This window comes from Colletotrichum paranaense (assembly GCF_030867605.1).
Source record: "Colletotrichum paranaense strain IMI 384185 chromosome Unknown Scaffold_2.1, whole genome shotgun sequence".
NCBI classification, from domain to species: domain Eukaryota; kingdom Fungi; phylum Ascomycota; class Sordariomycetes; order Glomerellales; family Glomerellaceae; genus Colletotrichum; species Colletotrichum paranaense.
The window spans coordinates 3,439,746-3,460,907 of NW_026848960.1; the positions used below are offsets into that span (position 1 = coordinate 3,439,746).

At 51.6% G+C, this 21,162-nt stretch overlaps 5 protein-coding genes across 5 annotated transcripts; 3 read left to right on the plus strand and 2 right to left on the minus strand.

Annotated features, from left to right (window-relative positions):
• Nucleotides 1-1,957: 1,957 nt before the first annotated feature.
• CPAR01_03058 (short chain dehydrogenase) lies at nt 1,958-2,819 on the plus strand (the record flags this gene model as incomplete). Its single annotated transcript, XM_060487345.1, has 2 exons — nt 1,958-1,988; nt 2,095-2,819. 2 exons carry the CDS (start codon nt 1,958-1,960, stop codon nt 2,817-2,819), a joined length of 756 nt encoding a protein of 251 aa, XP_060354673.1.
• Nucleotides 2,820-2,882: 63 nt separating this feature from the next.
• CPAR01_03059 (uncharacterized protein) lies at nt 2,883-4,321 on the minus strand (the record flags this gene model as incomplete). Its single annotated transcript, XM_060487346.1, has 6 exons — nt 2,883-3,249; nt 3,304-3,330; nt 3,385-3,453; nt 3,504-3,762; nt 3,839-4,070; nt 4,130-4,321. The coding sequence occupies 6 exons, from the start codon at nt 4,319-4,321 to the stop codon at nt 2,883-2,885; spliced, it is 1,146 nt and encodes a 381-aa protein (XP_060354674.1).
• Nucleotides 4,322-6,647: 2,326 nt separating this feature from the next.
• CPAR01_03060 (uncharacterized protein) lies at nt 6,648-8,022 on the plus strand (the record flags this gene model as incomplete). The annotated part of the gene is made up of 4 exons (XM_060487347.1): nt 6,648-6,856; nt 6,948-7,385; nt 7,435-7,664; nt 7,721-8,022. 4 exons carry the CDS (start codon nt 6,648-6,650, stop codon nt 8,020-8,022), a joined length of 1,179 nt encoding a protein of 392 aa, XP_060354675.1.
• A 700-nt stretch (nt 8,023-8,722) lies between these two features.
• Nucleotides 8,723-10,476, plus strand: CPAR01_03061 (uncharacterized protein; the record flags this gene model as incomplete). The annotated part of the gene is made up of 6 exons (XM_060487348.1): nt 8,723-8,855; nt 8,916-8,979; nt 9,053-9,227; nt 9,279-9,351; nt 9,437-10,055; nt 10,122-10,476. 6 exons carry the CDS (start codon nt 8,723-8,725, stop codon nt 10,474-10,476), a joined length of 1,419 nt encoding a protein of 472 aa, XP_060354676.1.
• A 272-nt stretch (nt 10,477-10,748) lies between these two features.
• CPAR01_03062 (flavin-containing superfamily Amine oxidase) lies at nt 10,749-12,194 on the minus strand (the record flags this gene model as incomplete). Its single annotated transcript, XM_060487349.1, has 1 exon — nt 10,749-12,194. The coding sequence occupies one exon, from the start codon at nt 12,192-12,194 to the stop codon at nt 10,749-10,751; it is 1,446 nt and encodes a 481-aa protein (XP_060354677.1).
• Between the last annotated feature and the right edge of the window lie 8,968 nt (nt 12,195-21,162).

Below are 21,162 nucleotides of genomic sequence, written 5' to 3' on the forward strand. Positions count from 1 at the left end.
GGTCGACTAAAGGCAGCAGATCTTCATTTCCGAAGTTCCACGTCTCGAGATACCCAACAACATTTTTTGTCTTACGTTCAGTGCACCATTGTCCACTCTAGTCTTTATCAATTATCTACAAACTCGGAAACTCATCTTGGACCTCAGAATCAGTTGCCATCGACCACTGACCTGAAGGCTCCGTCAAGACCTAACTCTTCGACCAGTTGTATGGGCGACGCTCCCAGCTCCCAGCTCATTCACACGGGGCTGGTATTCTATTGAAGGGTTTCAAAATCGAGTAGCTTCACACCTTCTGCCACAACGAGAAAATTGCATTGATTCGCTTCTTCGTGTACGAGTCCTAGAGGCGAAGAGCTAATTCACCGAGACGCCAAAATCTTTGCGATGGTATGAGGCAACTCGGTCAATGGCTTCAGCCCAGTCCTCGTACTGGCGGAAAGAGTATTCAGTGATGGAATACCCGCGAGATATAGGACCACCGTTACAGGCTGGGATATAGGCAAGCTTAACTCTGGTTTCAACAGTAGTAAAAGGGACTCTTGCCCAGAAGCTGAAGTTGGTTATACCCCTAATCCTGAAGTGCAAAGCTACCGAGCTGTAGCTTGTGAGCTCGAACACCACAAGGACCAATTTTTTTTCTTTCTTCCTTCCCATATATCGTTTTTTCCCTTCCATTTTGGGTACCAACTGATGCATACGTTCTTGGAGCTGCCTGACGTAAAGGTGAGGGTCAAAGTTGTCGGGGTTCAGTCTCGAGGTTGTCACGGCCATCTTATAGCCTTTGTCGCATTCGCATACTTGCCGCCTTTCGGGATTTGGCCCACATGGCTCATCAAGGTCTGTAACAGTAGTGGCTGTCCACATCGTGGTGCTTGATATCTCCCGAAAATGTTGTGTGAGACATCTTCCCGCAGTCACCAAACGCCCCAGATTCTTATCATAAGCAAGAGCAAGATTGTTTGTAGTTGTGCTGACTAGGAGGCGCTGAAGATGTGTTTCTGACCTCCATTGGGCAACTAAATGAGAGAGTAAACACATGCAGTGACATGCTTAGAAGCTCGTGCGTCCGGGGCACTACCTTATCCGCCCATCACTAGGTATGAACAGGTGGCTAGAGCTTGAACTGAAGGTGGCCTTTCTTCTAGTCGCCATCTTAGTTTCTAACTTCGTTAGTGGTGTGTCATCGCTTGAATTTGAAGTGTTTTTGCCAACGGTTCGTAGCTCCCCCGCAGACGCCAATTCACGGAGTGCGACAGTTCCAATAGAGGTTATCTCCTATTTCCGGCCGTCATCTTTCTCTGAAACGTACGTCATGCAAGACCTACAGACAGAGTTACACCAAAATTAGCGCTGTTTCTGTGTTTCCACGATGTACAAATCCCCCGCAATTGGGGGGGCTTTCCTCCACAGAGGCATCGCACGCTCACCAAAAATTGGCCGTCTTCACAAGATTTTTTTTGTCTCAATATAATTACAGAATTACATCAAGATCCATCTTCGTAAGCCATAGAGAGAATCCCATTCGGAGAATGCTATAGAAACCTGCCCTGCTTAGAAACATATCCGAGCCTGAAAAGTATCCGCTTCCTTGGCATAAGCTGCATATCTCTATGTGCCGCACTAGGAGCATGCTGAATCACCATCCCCCAAAACATAAGCGCCACCAACTTACGATTGGTGCATAACGTTGATACTTCGGAGTCGAATCAGCCTGTGCGCCTGTCTTTAGATTTCTAATTCCGGACTTTATGGCTTTAACGCGCGCGGGACGGAGGAACAACGATACCTCGCCGATCCCGAGAAATGCATTCGGGAGAGGTCCAACGGTTCTGTTTGACATGGGTCTATAAGTACGACTGAAAAGTATTCATCACTGAAACCCATAACAGAGGGCAAGCACCGCACATCATTGTTCTTACTCGCAGTAATCCACACACCAACATAGTATCTCAATATGTCTTCCAAGAAGATCATCCTCATCACTGGTAAGTTCCCACCCTGGATCACTAACGAAGAGGCAAGAGTCTTTGGTCATCGAATAGAGAAGACATGCGTCAACCACCGATCAGAATGAGAGTTAACGATGTTCAGGTGCAAACCAGGGCATTGGCTTCGACAGCGCCTGGGCCTTGGTCTCGGCATCCCCTGATAACCACGTCGTCGTCGGCTCCAGGAGCGCGGAGCGGGGCGCCAAGGCTGTGGAGGATCTCCAGGCCCGGAAGCCGGCCGGCACCGTGAGCCTCTTGCAGCTCGACATCACTTCCGACGACTCCATTAAGGCTGGAGTTGAAAAGCTGACCGCCGACTTTGGCGTCCTTGACGTTCTGGTTAACAACGCCGGCATCGTCATCATGCAACCCAAGGATCGCCGCTCCGAGCTGATCGACACCTTCAACACCAACGCAGCTAGCGCATTGCTCCTCACCGAGGCCCTGATACCGCTACTCAAGAAATCTAAGGACGCGCGAATCATCAATGTAACGAGTGGTCTCGGTTCTCTTCACGAGCGTACGACTCCAGGCGGTGCCTTTTACGACGTTCCCGCCGATGCCTACCGCATCTCCAAGGCGGCACTGAATATGGCGACGGCCCATATGTTGTGGGCCTACAAGAGCTGGGGCGCGAAAGTTTGGGCCTTCTGTCCTGGCTGGGTCATCACCAATCTGTCGGGTGAAGACGACAGGCAGAACAGGATCGATGGAGGCGCCGAGAGTTCGGAAACCAGCGCGCAGGGCATTCTTGAGATTGTTGAGGGCAAGAGAGATGGTGAGGTTGGCAAGTTTCTCCAGAGGAATGGGAAACAGTTCCAGTGGTGATCAGTCCAGTATTATTAAGTGGGTATCAAAGTATTTGAACGCTAGGATCTCGGGGCTTCCAGCTCATCGCTTGATCGATATCTCTGTGGTCCGCATGATCCCTTGTCCTTTATCACCCTGGAGGATCATATCCTCGCTTCCAGACCCCCTGCTGCCGTCTTTTCCATATGGGCTTTGATGTAGGTTATCTACAGCACTGCGCTGTACCTCAGGGGATCCAGCAAAAGTACGACCATGCATCTCGTATTCAACTTGACTGTCGTGAACTCTGTAGCCCTGGCGGCGTTTCGATGTATTCGTCCCGGTCCGTCTTCGATTCTCGTATAATTCGCCGTGATAGCGGTCGCTCGACGAAATTTTGAGGGCATGGCCGACAAGAGGCTTCAAAGATGGTGCGCAAGCCGCGATGATTCCGAGGTTGAGTTGTAAGCTGTTACAATCAAGTATTAGTCAAAGCAGATGATAGTTCGAGAAGTAAACTCACAATTCCCAGAATTGAATACTTTGGTAACTTCGGAGTTGTCAGTTGGGAACGCTTGCGAGGTGATAGCAGTACGCGACTTACAAAGTCTTGTCCATGTCTTTCCCGTACGCTATTTGGTAGACTGACTTGATGACACCCATAGCTACTGCACTATGGACACTTAGTAAAGAGAATAACACCTCAATCGGGGTTCAACATACAAGTAACCGAGACTGAGAACAATGATAAGATATATCCGTGTCCTCAGTTTCATCTGCAACGTCCAAATGATGCTTACAGGAAGCGTAGCGAAGCATACATCGGTGAATATATTGAAGGCAGTGTTGATCAAGCCAAATTTGATGAAGAGAGTGATTGGATAACATTTGGGTTTCAAACTCTTGTCCCAATATCCTTCCAGTGGTTGGCAATAGAAGAAGAACGTCATCCAGGCCATGAAACTATAGGCAGACACAAATACTGATCGCAGTTAGAAAGGAATCATGCGTAACCTCTAAGGTCTGATCATTCACAGCTCAAGGTAGTCAGTACTTACCAATTAATGCCCAAAGACATCTCGAGTACCAGATACCATTACTGAGCCGGAGGAGAGAAAGGCCAATCGATACCTTCAGCAATGCCAAACCAGCGATGGAAGATATGATTGACTGGAAGAAGCTTGACTTTCTCATGATGACCATATTCTCGGCAGGGATGGTGAGTATGTGCTTCCCGAGACCGTAAAAGGATTGCACTGAAAAGATTGTCATGCCTGCCATGGCACATAACTTCCAAAATCAATATTTCTCAGCCCTTAGGACCCAAAATCGAACATAAGCAGACGTACCACGGATGCAATGGCGACGTAGTCGTCTCTCCCCATAAGCTTGACGATGGCGGCACGGGTGTACACGCGGAGGCCAACGAAAAGCAGAGCAAGGGCGTGGAAGCCGCCAGTTACACCGACAATCATGGCGGTATTGCTCTCCTTGGCCCAATCCGGGTCAAAGGACGTGGTAGGTGGAGGAGCTGAAGACATTATAGCCGGTTATAGCTGAACAAGACGTACATTGAGACCAGGCAGATGAGGAACGAATACATAGATGATAGAGATATTGTGCCCGCATGGAAGAGCGAGTCATGGGTTCATATTCTGAATATTTACATGCAGCATGTTACAAAAAGTCTGCCATCTGTGAACGCAGGAAGCAAAGCAGGATCCAAAAGCGTGCCACGGCCGTCTCACACCAAGGATTGGTGCGCGAAGTTGTAACTGAACGGACGCGAGTTGCTCATTCAGTCACGTTCCATTCGCTTTAGGTGTCAAGTGGGTTTGAAGTCCACCTGCCTCTTCAGAGCGTGGAGTTTTCGTAAGCATGGCTCTGGTGTGGCGAGCTCACTCCTGCAGCTGTCTTCATCGAGAATCAGGCATCCGGTGGGATGGAACCTGCACTGTTTTCAGTCAACTGCTTAGCTGCGGCACAGAAAGGTGTGCCGCCCCCCAGCCATCCAAGTTCTCCGGATATTTCGTTTCCCTTGAATGAGTAAGGCGTATAAGATTCTGGTGGATTGAGTCAAATTGAGATAGAAATGGTGAGTGAGGTTAGAAAATCTTAAAGTAATTCACTTATTTTTCTCACGGCGTTTTCTTCAAGTTCGCTGACAGCACACTTTGGTGAATTTATCTCCGAGCAACATATCATCGAAGAATTCCGATCTAACCTGGAAAATACATTCAAAGTGGTGCTCGTTACCGATGTGTTCTTCGTCAACTTGCTGGGATCAGTGGAGCCTTGGCTTCGAGACGGTGGCGAGGTTGTGTCCAAAAACTAATCGCTCAGGCTGGGCTGTGAGGTTCATTTCCTTCACCAAGTATTACAGCCTTGGCTGCATGTATATCTGCCTACACCATGTGTCGCCAGGTCTTTTGAAAGTCCACCCAGGTCGGCCCATGTCAGTCGTCGGCCTCCCGGTCAACAAGAAGTACGATACCATTTCCCTATGCGATGTACGATTGTCCGAAAGATCAGGGGAGCTCAACTTGGCATAAAAATGATTCAAGGCGAGAGACGCAATTTCTCCACTGTTAAAAGTCTCTTTGAGGTAAATGAACCGCGTTAGATGATCTTTTCCCCAGTGATCGCGGGTAAAGGCCTTCATGTGAGTGATTCTCTAGCAAAAGCGGGATGTTAGTCGAGCCAGGGCATTGGAGGCTTGGGGGCCAAGGGTCAACGAATGAAAGGAGCCTATTCATTCGTCGACAGCCTTCAACCGCAGCCGCAACCGCAGGCATATCCGATCCTGGCGCACTAGATCCATGCTTAGTGGTGTGATACGGGCCGTTGTAGGGCATGTTCCCCGAACTCCCCTAGTGTGTCCGTTGGAACTAACATCTAATGTTGACAGTCTGTGGAGCCCCTGCATGGGTTGGAACGCTGGAGCTAATATGATGTGACATTCTGACGAGCGGGGGCGGGGCCTTGGTTGCAAATTGCAGACTTGCAAGTTGCAATACATCTTCGAAGCTTCCTTAGTTCAGCGGCCCCTGCTATGGACTGGTTGCATATTCGAAACTTTGAGAGCCTATGCTTCAGCCTCCAGCGTCTTCTTCTTACACTCAAACTGAGTCAAGTGCATGTGGGCCGTGGGGAGAGTAAAAGTAATGTCGTGCCCGACTTCTTGCATGAGGTGAGATTGGTATTCCGGAGTTAGGAACACTTATTGGAGGCGAGAGAGGTTGACGGAAAGGCCTACACAAGGTGAGAATCTCTATAGATTTAAGCGTAGAGACCAGCTATATTCACGTGCAGCTTTTCCGGCTAAAGAGCTCCAAGGAAGTAAAGTCACCTCGGAATGTTGCCCTTTATTCTCTTCTGCAATTCCAAGTTCCATCCTTCAGGCGGCTCGTTGATCGAGTGTCGACCTCAGACCCCACCATGTCAAGGAGCGGGCTCAAACCCAAGAGGCAGGGGTCAGTAACGAGGACGACTTGCCTAGTTCAGATATCAACACCGAAGTGCCGAGAAAACGAGCCTTTCCGTAGGCCTTCCAACATCCACATGCAAGTTGTTGACCAACACATGAGTAACTCTACGAATCTGGTCAATGGTGGCGATGAACACGCTCGCCAAGTCGACTGGTATCAATATGTTGAAATTACATTCGGCAGTGATGGGAATGCTTCACCGGTGGGAGCATGTCTCGGTGTATATAGAAGCGCCCACATTCTCGAGTGCCACGTTTCTCTGTTCCTTTTGCTCACCTACCTCGCTCCGCTGCCCTTGCAGATCCCTCCCCCCCCCCCCTAAAGCGGAAGCTTGCGTCTGGAACCCCCTTTCATCAAAAGCAGACTTTAGCCGATTACGATGCTTCCCGTCAAGATCACAGCCGTCCTGAGCTTGGCGGTCGTCGCTTGTGGCGCCCCCCTCGACACCCCTCTCGAGGCTCGTGACGCCGGAGATGTGCTCGCAGACCTGCAAGCCCAAGCCATGGAGAGTTTGAAGGCGGCTGAAGCCAATGGGACCATTTCCAAGCGTGGGTGCAACCTCTTCAACGCCAGCGTTCGCAGGGATTGGTAGGTCGTGTCTTGCCTCATAATTCTTTCGAGGCCCTTTTATGAGACGGAGTGGCTAGCTCTAGCACACACATCTAACATCTTGGCTCAGGGCTGCTTTCTCTACCACGGAGCGCAAGGAGTACATCAGTGCCGTCCAGTGCATTTTGGCGTCTCCTTCCAAGTCCGACCCATCCTTCGCACCAGGAGCCCGCAACCGATATGACGACTTCGTTGCCGTCCATATCAACCAGACTCGGACCATTCATGGTACAGGCAATTTCTTGACATGGCATAGGTACTTTACCTGGGCGTATGAGAATGCTCTAAAGACCGAGTGTGGTTATAAGGGGGCTCAGCCCTACTGGAATTGGTTCGCTCACACCGATGATCCGCGCAAGTCACCAGTCTACGATGGGAGTGATACCAGTCTAAGTGGTGATGGCGCCTACGTTGCTCACAATGGCAGCGTGAGTGCTTCGCCATATGGCGAGATTGCAATACCGTCTGGCAATGGCGGCGGTTGTGTAACTAGCGGTCCTCTCGTGAAGTAAGCGGCATCCTTAACTCCATGAAAGCCATCATCTAATAGGATATAGCATGACTGTCAACCTTGGTCCAGTATCTCCCGGCATGGATGGCTTGGACCCCAATCCCAATGGCCCCATGGAGTACAACCCACGTTGCCTGCGCCGCGACTTGAGCTCATACGCAGCGTCTACTTGGTTGACGACCCCTAACCTACTTAACGTCACCGTTGGCCAAGCTTCTAAGAATATCTCAACATTCCAGAATGAGCTCCAGGGTCGCTTCTGGGATGGCTTCTTGGGTATGTTCAACGAATTCCTGAGATAGTAATAGTTGAGACTAACATTTCGAATGCAGGCATGCACGCTTCAGGCCATTTCGTCGCAAATGGAGATGCTAGTGATCTCTACTCCTCCCCGACCGATCCGACCTTCTTCCTCCATCATGCTATGGTCGACCGCGTTTACTGGATTTGGCAAGCCCTCCACCTCTGGGAGGCTTTTGAAATTGCTGGGACTATCACAATTCTCAACCTGCCACCGAGCCGTGACGCCACGAAGGAGGACATAGTTGAGATGGGCGTTTTGGCGCAAGATCGCCCTATCAAAGAGCTGCTGAACACTGTTGACGACACTCCGTTTTGCTACATCTATCTATGAAAGCATAAGGAATAACCATTCAAACTTTTGAGGAGTGCACGTGCATCTAGCGGGCATGTGATTCAGAGTGATGAGGGTTTTGATGTAAAAAGTTCTTTCATTGCAGATCTCAATTCGTGTGACTGAACCAGAATTTGCGCTTGCGTATAAGCATGCTAAGGTTGCCTGTACTGTTGCTCGTGAAGCCGTGTTGAAGTATCCTGGTAGTTTACTTGGGAAACATTAGACGCAACTTGATCCAAATTCTGAAGAATCTCTCACTTTTCAATTGACCATCTGCCAGTCTATGACTCTCTTGTCCGCTGATGGAGCCAAAGGAGACCCAATCTGACTAGGGCTATGGCGTGACGAGCTTTCGGAAAGATTTCGGAAAATCACCCTTGCCTAGCAGCAATGTGGTCAGCATTATCATCCTCGAGTTTCCACTTTCTTGCCTGAACTGTGTAGCATTGGAAAGTGAATGGAAGACTTCTATGCGGCTCTCGAGGGCCTTGAGGCTACTTTTTCGCGGAATCGCATCCACTTGGCGCGTTGTACCATCAAGACCTGCCATAGCGCAATGCCGTTATCGCGCAGAGAATTTGGCCTGGGCAGGGGTTGAGAGGCTTTTAAAAACAGAAAGAACAAGCCTTGAAGATGTCTTCCTGAGTTATCAGCTCAAAACGTATCATTTCCCTCAGGTGCGACAGGATCTCTTGACATGTCTGAAGTCAGCCCTCGGGCGCTGAAGCCCAAAAGCAGGGTTCACGATGTTTTTCGCGGAACGATATTCCAAGCTGTCTTGCTGGGTCTCATCAGCTTCACTCAACCCGGAATATGGACGGCAATGAACAGTAAGCCGGCCAACTGCGTTTCTCTTACTGCGGTATGTGACTGCTGATCAATCTCTTAAGATTTGGGCGCTGGTGGTCAAGCTGAGCCATACGTCATCAATGCTGTGAACGTCATCACATTCGTGTAAGTTACTCTCACTTAGTCTCAGTCTTTCCAGAGATCCAGTGATATCGTGTCTGTGTTGCTAATGACTTAGGATCATGATTGTGCTGTCACCGCTGGCGAGCATGGTCGGGAACTTGGTTGGCATGAAGTGGATTGTCGTCATCGGAACTCTGGGCTATGTCCCGTACTCCGCTGCGCTCTATTGTAACTCGATTTGGGGGACGCAGTGGTTTCTGATCTTTGGTGCTGTTACGTGTGGAATTTCAGTAGGTTCTCTCTCATCACAGCGGCAGTCATAGGTCTCTGACTTGAAGTAGGCATCGGCACTTTGGCCTGGTGAAGCCGCAATAGCTGTGGGCTATCCCGAAGTTGCTCGTCGTGGTGTCTGTAGTACGTATTTCCAGAGCCATGTAACCCCATCTCCGGACATTCGCAGACCTCAAAGGAGTACCATCATTGCTAATCTCTCGCACAGTCAGCATTTGGATGGCTCTTGGGAAGCTCGGTTCCGTCATCGCCACCGCGATTCAACTTGCCATCAACAAAGACAGCGACACAACCGGTGCCATCTCACCTTCGACTTACCTGGTTCTCGTTGCAATTCAATGCTTAGGTTTACCACTTTCACTATTGTTGGCACCGCCCGACAAGCTGATCCGCAAAGACGGGAAGAAGCCCATCTTTGCCAACTCTCAGCGCACATTCAAGACGCAATTTAGGGGCTTCCTCGCGCAGTTCAAACGGAAGGAGGTCTTGCTTCTCATCCCGGCCTTCATCACCGCGCAGTGGGGCGTCACGTACCAAGGCAACTACATGGCTGCATACTTCACCGTTCGCGCTCGTACTCTTGCGGGTTTCATCATTGCTGTTGTCGGTGCGATATCAAATGTTCTTGCAGGGTGGTGGCTTGATTCAAAGCACTTGAAGAGAACTACCCAAGCACGTTGGAGTTGGTATTTCTTGTTGGCTCTCTTCACACTGGTTTGGATCTGGAATCTGGTCGTCCAGGAGAGATGGGCAAGAAAGAGTCCTGGCGAAATCGACTGGGTCAGTGAGAGCTTCGGCGAGGGAGTCACGATTTTCATCCTTTACCGGTAAGAAGTTCTCCTCAGCGACCTCCAGAGCAACCATGACGGCGAATACTAACAAAGCGGTCTTAGCATCGCCTATGAGACTGTCGGCGTATGGCTATACTGGACTCTCGGGACCTTTGACGTTGAAGCGGACACCATTGCTCTGTCGATGGGTGTCCTTCGTTCTGGGGAATCGTTGGGTTCGGCTTTGGCGTATGCCGTCGGCTCTGTTCGCAGCGCCTCTTTGATGACGAACTTGGTCATATCTGTAGTCGTATTCTACGTGGGCGCACCAGCGACGACATGGGCTGCCCTCCTTGTCAGGGACCGACTCCCAGGTGAAGTATCTGGCCGGGACAGCGACGCAAATATTGCAAACGTGAACGTAGCCGAGCAATCTGACGCGGAGCAGATACATATCAACTCCGGGTCAAAAGCATGATCTTTGCTCCAAATTCTAGATCGCCCTATCGACCAGAGCCTATGGAGGTTCACAATTGACTCCTGCATCATAGCTGGGGCGATGGATTTACAAACGCGCTTGTCGTCTCACTGGTTTCAGCAAGGAGTATCAGAGACTGAAAGTGGCGCAGAAACTGATCCTGAGACAATTATTCTATATAGGCTAGGGGCCGATGCCCTTCAGCCGTGGCTCTAATATGCACATTTCAAGCTTCCAGTCTCCTTCGCCATGTTATTAATGACGTATTTCCATCACAGACCAAGATCCTTCTTCAGGCCTGGCAGAACCGTCCCCTCGTTGAATGACCAAACCAGCGCGCTGTTATGGCCAGAGAAAGTCGCGCCAGCCCAGTACGTGTTACGCGCGCCCTCCAGAGCAAGCAACTTGCCATAGAACCCTCCCTTGATCTCCTCAGTCGAGACGCGGACGTTGTAGGGCTTGTGGTCCGAAACATAGGGGAACGTGACCGTCTGGGCCGCGTCCTTGGGCACGGCGCCGACAGCAGCCAGCGTAGCCAGGTTCTTGACGAGGACAGCCTTGGCATCCGCCTCGGTGTAGTTCGTATCCTGGAAGCCGACGGCAACGAGAAAGTCATTGGGAGACCCGGCCGTGTTGAAGCCGTTCGTGCCGGGGATGACGGGCTGGTTGAAGGGGGTCTGGACGCCGACGTTGGTGAGGCTGGTGTTGAGGCCCGGGATCGTGGCGACGCCGGCCCAGTAGCCGAGGGCGGAGAACTTGGAGAAGAGGGCGTGCTCGTCCGAGCTGAGGTCGTACTTTGCCACGTTCTCCAGGATAGGGGGGATGGCGATGAGAAGCTTGCGGGCGCGGATGAGCTTTTTGGGTTGGCCTGGCTGCTGTACGAGGACGGTGACGCCCGAGGTGGTGGCCTTGTCGATCTTAACGTCGCGCTTCACTCTAAGGACGTCGGAGTTGAGAAGGACGCTGTCGCCGAGCTCCGCGGCGGCGGCGTCGTACAGGGCCCTGGTGTCGCCGTTGCCGGAGAGGATGAACTCGCCAAAGAGACTCTGAAGCAGACCGGGTCCGAGGCCCTTGATGCCGTACAGCGCCGGGATCGTGGAGATGTCTCCGGTCCACCAGTTGAATTGGGCGATGACGGTCAGGAGCGCCGTGAAGTTGTACTTTTGAGCGAGCTCCGCAAAGGGGAGCGTAAGTTCCTCCGGCACAGGGTCGGGAACGAGGAAGCCCTGGTCGATCCAGGGGTACTTGGCCAACACGTTGGTCGAGTAGGCCTGCGCGGCGGCCTGGAGTGCCTGCTGCTGCGCGGCCGAGGCCGAGGCGTTTTGCGCAGGGATAGGGAACCCGAGCGAGAAGTCGTAGCTTTTTGAGGCGCCGGCAGTGGCGCTGGTGAGAGGGTTGGCCTTGATGGTTGAGACGTTGAGGCGGGAGAAGTAGTTGCTGACAATCTCCCTGTTCTCGAGGAGGACAACGCCGACGTTGGCCGGAATCTTGGTCTGCGGGTTGATATAGGTCTCGGCGTGGCCGCCAATCTGCGACTTCTTCTCGATGACGGCGATCTTGGCGCCGGCGTCCTTGAGCTGGATCGCGGCGTGGATGCCGGCGCTGCCGCCGCCGATGATGGCAACGTCGACGTCGATCTTTGCCTCGGCGCAGGGCTTCGCTGCAGCTTGGGACAGCAGGAGAGCCCAGGCGGGCGAGGCGAGCTGGTTGAACTTCATGATGTGAAAGGGAACTAGGACAAGGAGTGACTGTAGTTGAACGAAGTGGTATTAGCAAGCGCACGCCGTATTAGAAATTAGCTGGCTATGCGGCATGTAGAGGAAGGAAGTCAAGAAGAACAGGATCTTAGCATATTCCTCGGGACAAACTGTTGTATTTATCAATTTACTCCTACCAGAATATTGCCCAAGGCCATGAACTTTCTCAGAGAACCTTTGCCGGTGCGGCCGGACGACCCGGACGTCGAAATGGCGGGCGTTTACGAGTGTCGAACCAGGCAAAGTTCCGCATCCTTCACAGCCCCCGGTTGCCGTGTAAGTGTCATGACACCCGAAGTGACCACTGATGGTAGCCACGGGCGCACTAGCTTTCAAGGGTTGAGAGCAGAATGCCGAACTGCAGAGTGAACGAGATTATTATTAATCTAGAAGGAAACTTTGACCTTGACAGTTAACGGTGCAAATGGCTTGCCCGGGCTCCACCAAGTCCGTTTAAGCTTTGACTAGCGGTATTGACGCAAGGTTGTCAATATAGCCTCAATGGCATGCTACAATTTTCGTAAACGGAGTCCAAGCTGTCATATTGACTTGGCGTGTGCTCGCCGCGCGCGTACCCGAGTACTGGCTGTTCTGTTCGGGTATCGTATATAAAGTATCGCGAGGTTTAACGCCCTTCTCGTGTCGTTGGTTCATTGTTGCCATAGATGGTTTACCAAGTTTGTCATCGCAACACCCGGTGTTTTCAATATCTAATATTTTGGCTGTAAAGACATGATGTGAACCATCTTGAGTCTTGTCTGTCTTCCAATTCAACTGAAACTCAATACTTCACTCAGAACAAATCAAGCAACTGATCAATCAACAGAGTTAATCGACTTCCACGATTTCGCCAGTCGACCAGACCAACACATCTCTGAAGGATGATTCTGTTGCATTAAGTGAGTGCTATCATTGGATTAACCTCGTCTACATCTTCTGTCGATAATTTTTCATCTTATTTAGAATGTGCGTAGGACATGACACAGCTGAGACGGAGAGTTCGAGAGTTTTGCAGCAACTTAGAGTGTTTTCTAAATTCTTAACAGCGAAGTCTATTTCGACAATGGTTTTTGCTTCCATCCTCAGTTGGCACACACGTGAGTAGTTGTCTCTGGTACTGTCAAAGTTACAGGTGATTTGAACGAAGGTTTTATTGATAGCCCACTATCGGTCTGTGGAGGAACACATCATAGGTCATGTCTGAAAGTTGAACATGTGCGTCACAACCCCGAAGATCTAGTCGCAAATATTGAGTATAATGTGAGTAAGAAGCACAGTCTTCACCTAACTGATCGAGTCGATAGTCCATACAGTGGCTGTATTTTCACATTCAAACTTTTCAACTACTTCACGAATGCGAAACCTATTCTCCCTACTTTGGTCTAGGATAAATTAACCAAGTCCATTACGAAAAAGAGGTCAAAGGCTCAACCAACCCGCAAACGGGGCAGTCGCCCGCTGTTGACCGGAAACCCGCAGGCATCTAGCTAGTCGGATGTCACAAAGAGGAGCCATACAACCACTCCGAATCCACGCAGACATCTCCACATCCAACGGGGCCTTCTCCAGTCATTTCACTCACCATACTTATTATTCTATTCGTTCAAATGTTTCATCAACATCCGATATGGTGTAGTGGCCAACATGATGCCCTCTCATTTCTGTGAGAGGTTAGGCATAGCCCCGAGTTCGATTCTCGGTTTCGGAAATCTCTTGCGTTCGGCTCCTTTTTTGCCCCTACAACTACCTCATTTACTGACTGATGATCTTGGCTTGGAATCGACGCCGAAGCGGTAAGAGTAGATTGTCAATTTTGCAGATCGCCGGGAACTTGAATAGAAAAGCAAGCCAAGTGACCGATCGACGGTGCTCGTAAAGTCATTGGAACAGGTCGGGTACCGGGAAACCCACTTCACGCCTATCGGCGTGAAGCCCGGGCCCGCTGTAGAAAATCAGAACTTGGCAGCGGCAGCCCGGTCGCCGGTCCTTGATTCGTAAAGAAAACCTGGCAAACAAAAGCTTGTGTGATGAAAGAGTACGACTTTAGGATCACGAGACGGCGGCAATCCCTAAGAGCTTAGTCGACTTCGTCCAACTAAACGTCTCAATGTCCATCTGCGATCTGAAACCTGTCACCATCACAGTAGTAGGCGTTCAAGGTGGATAACGGAGAAATGGACGCCGAGACCAAGGCACCCGAAGGCTCGGAACAAGATATGGCCAGCCACCGTGGTATCCCGTGATATCGTCTGGCAGCCATTCACCGGGGGCAGAATGGTCCCTCGCAAGCGCCGCAGACATTCGTAAACCATCCACGAAAGCAAGCTTCGCCGGCGCATCTGGTAAAGACGAACTGCAGCGTCAACCCTCACGTGCACCGAGCCGCGGAATGACCAAAGAAAATCGTGACTACAGGTTTCATGAACACCTTGAAATTCGACGCGTCGACGCACTCGTTCACCAGCCAGTTGATGATCGCGCCAGTCTTACTTGGGGACGCCCCGCGTCATTCACAGTTCAAGCGCCAGGAACAAGAGACATCCATCCACTACAGCCGGTTCTTTAGCGCAGTGGACGAGTAAACTGTAAGAAAGGGGGGGGGGGGGGAAGGGATCGTGGCGTGGTGCTAGCTTTTGAGGATAGAGTGGTTTGAGATGCGCCGAATAGGAAAGCAGAAGTCGAGAAAACGGTCCTCATTCGTCACGAGAGAGCTGCGGGAGATCCCTTCTTGCGACCGGGGTGGAGGGGTAGCTGATCGCAGAATCGGGAAATGGAACAAATAGTACGGGCGCGTAGGTGTTGACTGTGTAACGGTGCTACTGATTTTGAGCCGCGTCTGGCGAAAATTTGAGAGTAATCATGAGTTCCAATATCCGTACGTACTATTCATGTCATTCAGAGCCTGCGAAGGCCGAAGGAGACTGTAGCCTGGTGACAAAATAAGATGGGCCATATGTCGATCGCACGACGTGCGGGAGCGCCCTGGGGCGGGATTGCGCAATAGACGTAACAAGATAGAATTCAGTAGACATCAGACGTCCTCCGTGCGAGAACGTCTGTGTCCTGTGCTCCTGCGCTTTGGAAGCAAGACACGGATTCTCTCCCAAACTGATTGACAAACGCTGTTTTCTCGACTTTTGTCCGAGAACGTGCGGAAAGGATATGCTGCCCGCCCTCTCCCAGAGTACGGATACACGTTTCTGTCCTTCGGTCACGAACGTGAGATGTTGACCACCCCCCAGCTTCAGCTATGGGGGCGCATGTCTCTTCTGCCGGATCAATGGGAACAACTCGGTTGGCGGATCGTGTTGCGGCTGGGCGATGGCCTAATTGGGCGCTTCAGGCAGAAAGCCAGAACTGAACCCAACGTAAACTTACGACTGAAGCTGGCAAGGCGACTAGGAGAAGTTAGGTAGTATGTATCTGTACGAAAGTACGGATACCTGGGTCGCATAAACGCCAGCGTGATGGGTGAGCCTTGAGAAGTGAGCCATGTCAAAGCTCGGTTCCAGTTAGAGTCTAGACCGCAGTGACCGCACGGCTTCGTGAAAAGGGGTCCGAAGCGCCTCTGATTCCTGTATCAGTTCGTGACTGCTCCAGATGGATCAGCATGGGGTGAGGATGAAGCAACACATGGAGTGCAAGGAGATGTGCCTCCAGAACGTTGGTCTAGATAGCTGTAACATCAAGGAGGCTCGGCGTTCCCAGACTGAGGGTGGCCCTCGTCCGAGATGTTGTCAGCCTGTCACGCCAGATCGAGCATTGATAGACGTTGATAGTAAATGCCGGGCGACGGGAGTGGCAGATTAGCGTAGGCAGCGTGCGGTGCGTCCCTCAGCCCTGGTCTTTTGCCCTCAGACTGGCTCAATGTCTGTGTACCCTGGAAGAGGCGTGACGCTTTCTCGCCCACTCGAATCGTGCAAGAGAGACAGCTGACCATTAAGCAGCTGCAGAAATCATGTGTTTCCAACCACTCAAATAATCCGTTCGAGGGGGATTCTGGTCCAATCATTGTCGCGTCACGACGTTCGCCCGCTACTCGATGCGTGCGTGGACGAGGCGGAGGCTCTCCGTCTAGGGACAGATGGTTGAGATCTGTTGCGACGTTCCAACTTTCGGCTCTCAGCCCACGAGGGATCACCAGCGCGGGCGGATTCACTTCGGCCGCTTGCTGGAGCTGCGCACCTGACCTCGCGCATCATTCCAAGCACGGGGCAGACATGAGGAGTGAGCAGATGTCTGCCTATCAGGCTATATCCGTACTGCTATATTCGTGCTCCGTACTCTGTAGTCTGTCCAGCTGCCACAGACTAGGTACAGTCTCTCAGACTCACTCCCCGCGTTATTGTCAACTTGCAGCCGCTGCTTGAGCGAATGCAACGACCGATGCGCCCGGGCAACCCCACTGCGACTGTCAGCGCGTCAGACATCAAGCCTTTGATACCCAGGCTGCATGTCCTTGCTGCAGTCAGAGTTCTGTAAGTAGCTATCTCCGAGCGGCCGGATGCAGGTTTCGTGACTCCGAGTCACTCGGGACGGAGACCTCGCACTGGATGCGGTACGAAAACACGGGCTAAACCGCGTATGCTGTGTTGTGTATCTGTATGGCAGTCCGTTGTCGGCAAGCTTTGATATTGGTGTCTTTTCGATAGTCGTGCTTGCGATATGTGGCTTTTTCATCCATGCTATTGCCTACTTTGTTCCAAAGCCTTGGGAACTGAAGCAAGTTGCCTGTATCCATACGAATACTGTAGAGCTGTGAATGGGTGCACCATTTTCCGCCTTCTGAGCTTCTATGAGCGCCACCCCAAAGTTCCCCCGCTCGAGTTGCTCGAGGAGGGTGGGAGCCTGTGAGGAACGCGAGGAGTCCGTGAGAGGCAGCGCAGGATGCAGGTACGTACCTGCAGAGCACAGTGGCTCGTCAGGGAAGCGCTGCTTCAGAAATCCAGAGCCGTAAAAATATTTCGTCAGAAAATTATGCGGTGTGTGTCACGTGGGGCCGAAGTGGCTGAAGGTGGGCCCTCGCAATATCTCGTTGTGCTGCCCCAAGCCGTGAAAAGAAGAAAGGTGTGTGATGCGGCGCGGACGGAGCTGGGACAGGAAACCCGGAGACACAGAGTCGCGTCACAGTTGCAGGGGACCATCCCAGCCCGCACCAATACCGTGTAGTCCAGCCCAACCGATCGACAGTGTGAGCTCCAGCTTTCGAGCCCATCCCCTGGCGAGCTACCAACCAGCGCAAACCGTCAGTCCGCATCAGGACCACCAGCAGTGTCGGTAGGTATTTCGTACCAGCAGCTGGTGATCTTGCCGTGGTCTATGAAACCCGGAAACAGTGATTCGGAATTCTACCCGGTCGTTTGAAATGAGAGTACCGTAACCGGCCTGTGATAATTAAGCGCTGGCAAGAATACTCAGGTTGAGGCTTTTTACCCTGAATATGCTACTAGATATTGGAAATAATATCACATCCGGCAGCAGTACCCTTGGGGATTTCAATTCGAATGAACCGAGTCGTCAGGACGTCTCGTTCCCAGCCTCCCCGTCGCTCGTCAACCTGACCTTCTTTTGCCCCTCACCGTTCCAAAGCCAACAGCCGAGGGAGGCTAGCAGAGTAGTTGGCGGCACTGGGCAGAGCAGAACAGCCGTCACCGCCTCTTCCTTTTTTTTTCTTGCTCTCCGCTCAAGTGCCCCTTGCTCGCACTGTCCGTGTCCCACTCCCGCACCCGTCGCGGCGAGGAAAATGAGGCAGCCTGGCAGTGTCGAAGGCGGAAGACAGAAGATGCGCAGCCCGAGTGAATCGTCGGTCACTAAATTTAGGCCTTGCTAGGTGCCAGCTCACCACAAGCTGTCGATCGGCTTCATTCCTCTGAGTGTTGGATGATGGATCAGGTTTTCGCTTCAGTGCCGACGCTGACCGGCTGGTTTGTTGCGTCACCCATACCGTACGCGCATACCGCAGCCGTGCTATGAAACGACGGCTGAGAAAATGGGAAGACACGGATGAGAGGCGTGGTGAGGTAGCCCAAGGTACAGTGCAGTAGGGTCCGCCTCAATAGCTCTAGAACTTGGAGCTTCGGGAGAATAACGAGTGCAGTCTGTCTATCTGTAGCGCTGCACCGCATATCGCGTGTCGTGTTGGAGCTGGAGCTTGGGTCAGCATGGACCAAAAGTGGTCATCCTGCCGGGAGGTCGGGATGGGCATTGAGCGACAGCGGTACGATGAGTCCCTCCTCGTCTCATGTTTTCTGTCGTCGCTGGCGTGTGCAGCCTTGCTTTAAGAGAGGGAAGTGCTGAAGTAACGTGGCAGATGGAGACTTTGCCCCATGCGGAAAAGTCGAGAGTTAGAGGACCAGGGCAGAAAATCAAAGAGGTTGACAGGCAGACGCTGAGCGCTCGGAGGAACCTAGAGGGAAAAGAAAGGCCGCCATGAACGGAAGAGGACGACGAGCCACGTTCGGGAATGTAAACTTCTTTCTAGCAGACACTATCAAAATCACACGGGAAGATGCTAACTTGTTGATAACAATTGAGATGTTCGGCACGAAATTTGTCAACTAGAGGGACCTCCATCCTCAGTAACAACACTGGTACCCTCCTAGGACAATGGGAGATAGTCACGTCTGCACCTGACTTTCTTGCACATGAATTAAAAAAAAAAAAAAAAAAAAAAAAAAAAAAAAAAAAAAAAAAAAAAAAAAAAAAAAAAAAAAAAAAAAAAAACAAAAAAAAAAAGAGAAAAAAAAAAAAAAAAAAAAAATTTTAAAAAAAAAAAAAAAAAAAAAAAAAAAAAAAAAAAAAAAAAAAAAAAAAAAAAAACCAAGGCCAGGAAATTTGACAAGCAGTGAAGGAGCGACGGGAGAATGGGAAAATGACTGGATGCCTTACTGAAAAGACCCACTTCTTCCCACAGATCCATCCAGAGCGCACCCCTCCTTCCTCTCTGTCGGAGAAAAAGAGGTGTGAGCATAGCAGACTCAGCTCAGAATCACGTCATGACAGCAAATCAGAAGCGAAGCCAGCGACGCCAGCCACACCCGATGTCCCACCTGGACCCGCTTATTCAGCCAGTAAGAGATGTTAAAGGGTTAATGGTCCCCGCCCCTCAAATCATGGACCAGAATTCTCCCTCGTCTTTCACCTCCTCCTCCGCCCCAACCAATCAATTCTTCCCGACCCACCCAAACGTGACAAGGTGCGAAGGCAGAAAAAAAGAGAGAGGACGGGAGAACGAGACAGCGGGTGAGCAAACAGCAAGAGAGCGAGCGAGTCGAATCATTCAATCAGCTTTCGTCCCTCAACAGCACTTGGAAACAGACACCAGGGTCGCCCAAGCTGGTGTCATTCCATTGGACCCTCGACCATCATATCAATCGGTCGCCAATCATCAGCTAAGCCTATCCGCTCCGCATTTTGGCGTTCTATCAATCTTGAAACCAGGGCGTGTTGTGCGGACGACATCTTAGCAAAGCGGCAAAGAGACGCGCGCGAAGAATCGCCAAAGAGCAGACGTGAAGAAAAGCAGAAAAGGTCTGCAAGTGACAGTGAGGGGGAAACATAGCGCGACAGGCAGGCAGGCAAACAGGCAAGCCGTCAGCGGCAACGCAACGCATCACCGAGCACAACGCCCGCGCGCACCTTTTCTTTCCTGCCTCCTTCTACACACCTCACGGTCACTTACACACACCGCCAGAAAACGGTGGTGGGAAGGCAACCCAAGAATAAGACAGACAACGCAGATTTCGACGACTCAGATCGAGAAAGGAAGAAAAGCAGTGACGCAACATTGCCCTGCCCGGCCCTGCCTACCGACTCTGCCACTTTTATTGCCAGCCCAACTTCCTGTCTGGCGTGGTGCATTCGCACTGGCGACAACGTCCTGAGAAAGTGGAAAGAAAATAATTACACCTCAACGCGGGAGGGGGCGTGTGTGCGTACCTTCCATTGCTGTAAGGTAGGTTGGACCACCACCACCACCACTTCGGAGTACCACGGTGCGGCTTTACCCAAGACTTCACTTCCTCACTTCCCGCCCTTACCCTCTCCCAGTCTGCTTTGCTCCTTCCTTCCCTCACTGCGACGTCAACGTCAGCAAACCATACCCCCTTCCCACTTCCCACCCCCCCTACCCCTCTTCTGCCTGGCTGCCTTGCCCTTCTCACCTTCCTCGCCCTTTCCTTTCCCCTCCTTCCGTCTTTCCTACCGCAGTTTCTGTTAAATACACCCCCTCTTTCTCTTCGCAGCCTTAGGCCCACCTGATCCCAGCAAGAGGGAAAAAAAAGGTGACCCATCTTCCGCCGACGCCACACACTCACACTCGTGTCTTCAGGATCCACGCACCTTTTGCTTGGTTTTTTTTTCCCTCTCGACCCTCTCGACCCTCCGAAACAGGCGTACAAAGTGCCAAAGAGCCCCGGTTCGCCAAAGGGAAAAGCTCCAGCGAATCCAACGAGCCAAAAGCCAGAAAAAACCCGCCCTCCCACAAAACCCAGCAAATCAGCTCGGTTTTTTCTTGCGACCACTCACGTCCCTCCCTCAACTCTCCAAACGTCTCCCCCAACCTGACACCACCACTCACATTTCACCACTCACCACTCACCCAACAGTCGTGAATTGTTCGCGACTTGGAATCCCCCCAGAGAGGTCCTATCATCGTCGACTTTGATCTTCTCGCTATCCTGCGACCAAGCATCTTGTCTATTGGCCCAACACCAGTAGCAATATCAACTGCTCGCTCATCAGGTGACTGAAGCAACCTGCGGAAAAGAGCATCTTTTCCCGTCTCTGCCTGTTTGACCGCAGCGCTCCGGACCGCACGCATCGCATCGCATCAGCGCACCGCACCGCGACCACAGCAAAAGGCCACTCAGCCCAACCGCGTCGCACTTTCGCCCTCCCGCCAAACATTCTATCGCGCAACGCGTCATAG